Source organism: Chaetura pelagica, unplaced genomic scaffold (assembly GCF_000747805.2).
Source record: "Chaetura pelagica isolate M959 unplaced genomic scaffold, ChaPel_1.0 scaffold69, whole genome shotgun sequence".
NCBI lineage: Eukaryota > Metazoa > Chordata > Aves > Apodiformes > Apodidae > Chaetura > Chaetura pelagica.
Genome location: NW_009970724.1, coordinates 9,154,293 through 9,163,020, shown reverse-complemented (window position 1 = coordinate 9,163,020; position 8,728 = coordinate 9,154,293). Strand labels below are relative to the sequence as shown.

The following is an 8,728-nucleotide window of genomic DNA, read 5'->3' as shown; positions in this document are numbered from 1 at the left end:
CGAATAAATAGGGAAGCTGGAGCCAGTGCCTTCTGCGGCACACACTGCCGGGGATGGTTTTTAACTACACCATATCCATTCGGTGCTTGGACAGTTTCATGTGTCTTCAAGCGTTTATAATTTCTTCAGGGAAGATTCAGAAATTCTTCTTGGAGCCAAAAGGAAGCATTAGACAGAACTCCAAACAAGTTACCTCAGCAACCTCAGACTTTTAAGAAAGAAAATAATTTTCGTCTCGTATTTCTCGCTTCTGCCAGGGCACATTCCTTTAGCGAGACGAGCATAAGCCCAGGGGGCAGGACCGAGCCTTTTCCCCCATAAGGACATTTTGAAGTAGCAATTAACAGCAACTGCTTAATTTAATTAAACAGTGACTGCAGGGAATCAAGAATTACATGTAATATGATTGACGGCACTTTTCTCTTTTCTGTATTTAAAGGCAATCAAGAACTACCAACAGCTATTAACATAACTTGGTCTTCAATAAATTTTAAAACTATACTACAGTGGCAACCAAAACCATCAGGTTACTTTTATACAGTGGAAATACACGGGTAAGTAAGTAACGTCTAGATGTATCCATTAATGGCAGTTGAAGAAGATGCAAATAGTGTGTGTTTGAATATATCTGAGGCTGTATGTAACAGGAATAAAAGCCCCAACATGAGGATTTGGGAAAAATTCCCAACCCAGCTGTTAATACTTCTTTGCACCCAACTATAAGATTATCTGATTCAGGCTTCTGGTTTTGCCCACTTCAGAAAGAGATTGCTGAGCTTCACATCAGTATTTCAGTTCTGGGGTTCGGCACAGGCCAGCTGCACTGGAGGTCTACTCCAGGGTACTTTTCAGAAGTTGACACTCTGTCTCACATACCACATATTAGAAAGAAATTCACCTTTTTATGTCCTGGAGGTGTCTAGACTGACTTTAGTCTTGGGTGATTACAAGTCTGCTTTTTATTCTAATTGGTGAATCACAGTAAATGAATAATTTGTCTTGCTGGCTAATACTAAAAACTACGTTTGTTAACCTACCTCTGCCAAGACTTCCTCTGTCATCATGTTTTATGCAAGTTATTAAATATTGTGAATTTATATGTTCTGTTCTTAGCTCCAATAATTAATAAACATGCCCCAAAAGGAAACTGCATCATCACCTCTCCTACATATTAATGAAAATATGGAACTGTAGCCTTCTCTGCCTGTAAAAGTGGCATAGAAATGAGAGCTTTCTCATGACTAATGAATGAAACACTGGTGCAATGGCCTAATGTGCTCTTTTATTCTTTATGGGAGTGATTAAATAAGTAGACTTAAAAGCAGACACTTAGCAGAATTAATTTTATGACATTTATTCATCTAGAGTTTATTTCCAGCTATTTGTGCTTGAAGAAAGCAGAAGTCTGTTTGCCCAAGAGTCAGTAAAGAATCAGGTATAGCTCCAATACAGAGGAACTTTTTCAGACAAGTTGCTCTTATGGATGAAGTGTGCTTAAAAGTTTGCTTTCTCATCTACATGCATTTACAGAGTAGATTTGTTTGACCACAAAGATGAAGTCTCCTCTGTTGTTTCTCAAGGCATCTTTTGGGCAGTATCACAAACTGAGCTGTGACATTACAAAAAAATCTGGAGGAGAAGGAAGTTCAGGAGATTCTTAAATAAAACTTGACCCACTTGGAGGAAAACTTATTTTTTAGCTTCCAAACAGTTGACACGCTTGCTCTCTCAGCTGAGATCACATCATTTTTCTTTTCCTTATTTCAACGGCAAAACCAGGGAAAAATAATTGAACCAGTAATACCTAATCAGTTTTCCATTCCTTCTTACAAGGAAATAAAAAGAGGAATTAACACTTTTTTTCCTTGTCTCTGTTTTTCAAGTAAGTGGGTCTCCTTTCTATAATTTAAAAATCAAGTGCAGTGCATGGATCATGTTTTTTGGTCAATATTTTAAAATTTTAGTTCTGCACCAAAAATTGCTGCTACTGTCTGGTTCTTAGCGACATTTGCTCCTGCATAAATGGAAACACAAGGGACATCTACAAGGAGATATTGTTGGCACATTAAACAATATTGGTATCAACAGAGCTTCTCATGACAACTGATGTTTCTTAAGGCAATAGTTTTCTGCTTAATCAGGGATTATACTTTCAAAGTGATTTATGCACCATTTTTTAAAATGTCAACTGCAGAAAAATAAAAAATAAGAATACCTACAGTTTCTGGTCAATTCATACAGAAGATTGAAATTTGTATATGTACTTGGTTCTACTTTGAATTGTGAAATATAGCTGGACAGGATAGTGTTGTTCGAGGTTTTTTTTCCTCCGTTCCAGCCTAATACACCTGCAAGACAGTTCTACTTGATGAGGGAAGTCTATGCATTTTGAGGGGAAAAATGTTTTTAATGTCTCCAAATACCTATGTCTGGTTGGAAAGTGTTGACACTTCTTTCTTGCTTTTTCAGGCAGACATCTGACACCAAAAAAAAATGCATACTGACAAGAGAAACAGAGTGTGATGTTACTGATGCACTCAGGAATGTAAAAGAGACCTACACAGCACACATACTGTCTGTAACATCCTCGGGGATGGATAACTTTGAAGAACCACCTTATGCAGTCTCTGAAAAATTTACACCTTATAGTCAGAGTAAGTAGGTTTGACAATTAAATCTTATCATAAACTGCCTTTCAAGATTATTTTCATTGACTTAAGCAAGGTTAAACGAGGTTGAGACTGGGCCTTAAGGTTTATCCTATATATTTTTACAGCAGCCATACTGATAACTGAAATTAAGACATTCAGGCATAAAGCTTTCCCTATTGTAGGGGATTTTAGTTGCCATTTGTTTCTTTCATTAACATGGTATACTAGATGAAGATATTGTTAGTAATCAGCTATTTCTCTGCATTACTTTGGCTCAGTAAATTACAGTAAGTTGGAGAAGGGAAGAGAGTGGAGAGAGGAAGAAAAGAGAACTTGTTGTGATGTCAGTTTTTTAATTCTAAAAAATGCTTGTTTAGCTGTTCTCGGAAAACCGGAGATACAGAATTACACACAAAAAGGTTCCAAACTGAATGTTGTGTTAAAAGACCCTCTTACACCATATGCATTTCCTAATGGAAGCTTTCAAAGTATTCGAGATATTTTCCAAAATGACCTGGAATACAAACTCTATTACTGGAAAGATCAAAGTTCTGGAAAGGTAAGGTCTAACTCTACTTTTTACATATTCTGTAGCTATACTACAGCTACAAAATTTCTGTGCTACCTTGAGAGCTAACAGTTTGGCAGAGAACACTTTCTTGAAATACTGTTTTTCCATTACAGAAAGATGCAGTAACAAAAAGCCATAGTTTTGAAGTGAGCGTTGACAGTACAAAGAACTATTGCTTCTACATACAGGGAAACATTCCCTCCCGCAGAGAAAACCGTAACGGCCAAGAAAGCATGGTGCTTTGTACCAGTGTAGGAAGAAACATCTTGGATGGTAGGTGTCTGGTGAAGGTTGTCATAGAGTTTTTAGCATTCTAACAAAAAGACACTTCAATTCTGAGTATATTTGTATACTTCTTTAAATTGTGATGCCTGTTACAGAATAACCTATTTAATGTGTAAAGTAAGAGGACACAGAATGAACGTGGAAATTTGTGGGAAGAATTCACATTGAGTATAAGTCCACCATCTTAAGCTAGCTGGAGTTGGCCTTATAGTTTTGCTAAAATGTTTTGATTAGTTTTAAATGTCTTGAAGACTGGTCACTGAGGTTTCAGATCCCATCATTAGCCTTCAGCTTCATTCTTTTTGTTTTCTCATTGTTTTCCTCAGATCCTTCCAGTAACACTTCAGGTCCCATATAAGTGTTTGAAAGATCAGCTATAAAACACAGGAGTGCTGAAAAGCTACTTATCCATTGACTTGTAGTGTGAACTGAACTTTAGTTATCTCAAAAGCAGTTGATGTGACTAAGACTTTATTTACAGAGGTTGGAAGATTGACTACTGCTAAACAAGTCAGTGGGTGGTCAGCAAATCAGCTAGTCCAATTCCAGACAATCCAGATAACACTTTTTCAATATGAAGTCATCAGTATTTATTAAATAATATCACATTGCTGTACTACATCTTTCTTCTCCACCAGATAAGACTACTTGCACTCTAAGTAGAAAAGTTGTTCTGAAATTGGCAAATTAACTCTCTTAAATTAACTTTATCTAGATGTGTATTTTTGCTTATCACAATAGCTGAATTCTCATAAATTACAACTTAAATAGAAATCTCTACTGTTGGTGTATTTTAACTTCTAACCCAGAAAGAATTTCCACTTGGACTTAATTTCACAGAAATAATGCAGGAGTACAGTGAATGGTTTGACTTATTCTTGTGGTGGTAGCATGGTATTTTAGTGCACTAACTAAACAAGATTAAAACCTAGCGTGAACCAGGTGAAATAAAGCTGTATCTCAGTTTAAGAAATTCACCTTAAAATTAATTCAGTTCACACTGAGGTGGCCACTCCTCTTCTGGGATACTGTAAAATGCAGAAAGCATTTTTTAGTTCAGTGGGCTGGGCTCTAAGGGTCTGTAGACATGTTTTCTGATAACTGAATCTTGTGGGTTTTTTCTCCCCTACAGAATACGGAGCAGAAGTCTTTATCATCATAGCAGTGATAGCAATTGCGGTCATCACTCTTGCCGTTGTCCTGTCAGTGGTCCTGTGTAAACGCAAGAAAGCAAAAGCTGCAAGAGAAAAGGAACCACTTAATGGTGTCTAGGGAGAAGTTGTGGACACCAGTGGCAGTTCCAAAGCACAAAAACAAACTGTATAATTGGGTGGAGCCTTTTAGCCTCTCTGATAGAGGAATTTTGAAGTCTAAATATTATGCAGACTCAAAATTCTGTTTGGCAGTCGCAGTTGAAAAACCCAGATAGCAGGAAGCCCTGTGTCACTAGTGGCTGGAGGCTAGAAGAGTATTCTGGTGATCTGTTACAATGCTCTAACCCTGCTCATGTACTCCTCCCAAGATCCTTCTATTGTCCTGCCTGAAACAGGATTCTGAACTAGAGGGACCTTTGATTTGACCAGGTACAGCCATTCTGAAGTATGGCCTTACTGAGCCAGAAGATTTATGGTACTTGTGAGGGGAAAAAAAACACTACTTTTGAAAAATGTGTCCTTCACCTAACTGAAAGGAATGTTTTCTGTTTCTATGAAACAAAACCTGTATTAATCTTTCTTTTAACATTATTAACTGGTGAAATTATCTGTTAGTTCAGATGGGATAAAGATGCTACTGTTATTTCTGCACTTCTTGGAGATAACTGATTTAGTCTATTTATCTTTGAATATAGACAATCAAAGGTAAACAAACTGAAACTACTGTACTGGTGATTTGTAAGGAGCACTCTTACAGTAGGTAGCTGCTATTCATCTGGAAAGTGTATCTGGATTATGCTACATGCTGGGTTAGACAGGATAGTCTGATGGTTCCAAGGAAGTGTTAGAACAAATACTTCGCAGGTTTTGAGTCACTAGTCATACACTTAATGCAAACATTGTGTAGGTAGCAGTATTTACTGCATTTTTAACATTATTTTTTATTAAACTGTTGGTGAATGGTTTACATGGTATAGATTCAAATCATATCGGTGATGGGATTTGAAGGTACTTGTTGCTTTGACTATTTTAATATTTATTTTATAAACAAGAATCTAATTTTTATACTGGTGATAACTGTATTTATGGTGGTAATTTATACTTTTCTAATAAAATAAAGGTGACTGGAAAATTAATGCTGGTTTTTCCTTTTTTTTTTAATTAAGTACATTCATTTCAGAATCACTGAGTGGTCAGGGTTGGAAAGGACTTCTGGAGATCACCTAGCCCAACCTCAACCTAAATTAAAAATACAATTAGGAGACTTACCTTGCAACAGCAGTATAAGCAAGCTGCCAGAAGTCTAAGCAGGACTCTGCAAAACAGACTACCAGGGAACTTACTTCCTGAAATGTGGCAATTATGATAAGACACAGTTCACAATCTGATGGTTTTAAAGAGTCCCAAGTTGCTTTTTAGCTGTTTCATCACATGAGCCATGGTCAGTGGTTAGATTCACAGCTTCTCATTCTAATGGAGACCATTCTGGACCTCTCTGCAGGTGTAGTGTGTAGGGATCCCCATAGCAGTGCCTGTCCTGCTTGTGGTACTAAGGTGTGTTTAAAGCCCTAAGAGGCCTGGCCCAGAGGTGAGAACTGCTGCACCTAATGTTAGTACCTGCTTGTCCTGGTTTGAGCCAGGATGAAGCCAATTTTTCTTTTTACTGATTTTTTTCCCTTCAGTAAGCTTTCTTGTAACTAGCAACAGTGTGTTCTGCTAGGCTGATAAGACAGTGGAATGTTTTTCTAACTACTGAGGCTTCAAGGCTGCACCTGCACTCTGCCGGCTCAGACACTATGGGCAGATCTGTGACCCCCCCCATAGGAGGCTGAGTTAGACAGACAGCAAAACTGGCCAAAGATATTCCATTCCATATATCTACGTAAGCTCAAAGGAAGGTCAGAGATCACAGAAGACAACTTCCTTCCTCCTTCTTCTTCCCTTCTCTCCCGTCCATGGCCGGCGTACAGGGAGGACTCTGTTCATCCATCACTGTCGACCCTTAGGCTCGAGATCTCCTGACCCCCATAACTCTCTGCTCTTTTCCAGCAGCAGCAGCTCTGGGATTCCTTGGGACTCTTCCCAGTTCAGGGAAGTGCTGTGGGAGTTGCTGGGGTGCAGGGAGGTGAGAGGCTTTTGCCCATATCTGAATATATCTGTATATAATTGTATATATTTTCTATGATTCATTAGTGTTTTAATTAAAGCTGTGTAGTTTAGTTTTCAATCCAGCCAAGTCTCTCTCTTTTTCTCTCTCTCCTTCCCTACCTGGGTGGGGGGGGGAGGGGATCGAGAGCATTGTTGTCGGACCTGAGTCAAACGGTGACACTGCTGCTGCTAACAATGGTGATGTGCACAAAAAAAACAACCAACCAACCAAGAGCCTTGCAGTTGGCACTAACTGGCTGTATATCTCAAAGACTTGTATGTTACATATTTCATCCGTACTGCATTATAGATACTTTCTGTGCACAGATTAAGTCTCTTGTGAAGATGTGAGTGTGGTTTATGGGAAGCTTTTGTTCCTTAATTTCTTTTATTACAGAGGGAAGAAAACAAACACCACCACCACCCCCAAAAAAACCCCAAAAACAAAACCCAAAAATCCTTGTTTACTTAATATTGTGCAATAAATGCTTAATGCATTTTCTGCTGAGGCATAAGTCTTCTATGGAGGAGGAATATTACAACAGCAATCAAAAACATAAGACCTTGTGGGAGTAAAATTAAAACATTCCAAAGTTGTTGTTATTGCTTCCCTTCCCTGTGCTCTTCTGCATCCTCAGCCTCACTCACTGCCAAACTCAGAAGAAACAGAAGAGCTCAAAGGAACAGAAAAGCCTGTAGGTTACAGCATGGCATTTTTTAAACTAGACCATGCAGACAATTGTCACAAGGTACATAGAACGATGTTATAAATTGTGCTTTGTTACTTATGAGATTTTTGGAATATGAAGGTTGTTTTAAAAGAAAGAACACCCATAGAAATGCAAACAAGTGCCTTAAATGGCATAAGTGACCCACTACTGCACAAGTTCTGGAAACCTGAAGCACTCGTGTTCCCTGGCTGCAGTGTGTTATCATCCAACAATGCTGCGTAACCAGTCACGGGGCTCTCAGATCCTATTTCAAAGATGTTTTTTGCTGTTTGTGGAGACAGCTGAGAAAGGGGCTTTTTATGGCAAACTTCAGAAAGTATTATCCCTTGGGTCAGTGTACTGAGCCCACGCAAAATATTTTATGCAGAGATTTAACTTTCTCAGAGTGACAGGGTGGGTGAAAGGAGTTGATGAATAAAGGTATTGTCACTAGGAAGCAAAACTAGATCCTAACTAGAACATGCGTGACCATTTCAGCACAGACAAAAAAATTACTGCTGTTGCTTAAAATGAACCACAGCACAGGACTTCCTAAATGTATATATGATAGATACAACAGCAAACACCTTAGCTAATCTGTTTCTAGCAGACTCAGCTTTCCACTGTGAGAAAACTGCTGCTGAGAGGCATGCAATGATAAGAATGAGATTGTAAGCTTAACTTGGATTACTAGTTATGTGGCAACTCAGAACAAAGGGTTTCTGAGTCAAGTAAATGAGAATAAACAGCTGTGATAGATTACCTTCTTGGTTCAGTTTCGTAGTGCAATTATTTTGCAGGTTGATAGCGATTGCCACACAGTTTCAGAGCCTTCTAAAACACAGGAATGAGCGCCCTTTTAACAGCACCAGACCCAAGAAACAGTTTAGTAGTCTTCTAATTGAGAAGTATTTATCTACATATAAATAAATACACTTTCCATAGCCTACATTTGTCACTGAGGGAGAGATAAGACCTGGTATTGGTGTTTGAGGAAGACAGGAAAAACAAAAAGAATGACCTGCTAGACAGGTAAAAAGCAGAAACTGGCCAGATGAAAAATCTTTCCACAACCATTAGGCGTGGTGTTCACCATGGCATATGCTCTCTCACACAATACACCCATTCCTGTGATGAAGAGAAACTGTCACAGACAGCTGCCCTTCCCTTATTTGCTGGTGTGTGTCCTCCAGTGCTTGGCATCAGGAC

At 38.6% G+C, this 8,728-nt stretch overlaps 1 protein-coding gene across 1 annotated transcript in view; it reads left to right on the top strand.

Annotated features, from left to right (window-relative positions):
• The window catches only part of F3 (coagulation factor III (thromboplastin, tissue factor)), a 6,005-nt gene extending 1,226 nt beyond the window's left edge, over positions 1-4,779 (top strand). Inside the window, exons 3-7 of the mRNA XM_010006768.1 lie at positions 440-554; positions 2,470-2,654; positions 3,029-3,210; positions 3,336-3,495; positions 4,640-4,779. Coding sequence (XP_010005070.1) covers positions 440-554; positions 2,470-2,654; positions 3,029-3,210; positions 3,336-3,495; positions 4,640-4,779 — 782 coding nt within the window. The remainder of the gene's footprint in view (positions 1-439; positions 555-2,469; positions 2,655-3,028; positions 3,211-3,335; positions 3,496-4,639) is intronic.
• The last annotated feature ends 3,949 nt before the right edge of the window (positions 4,780-8,728 follow it).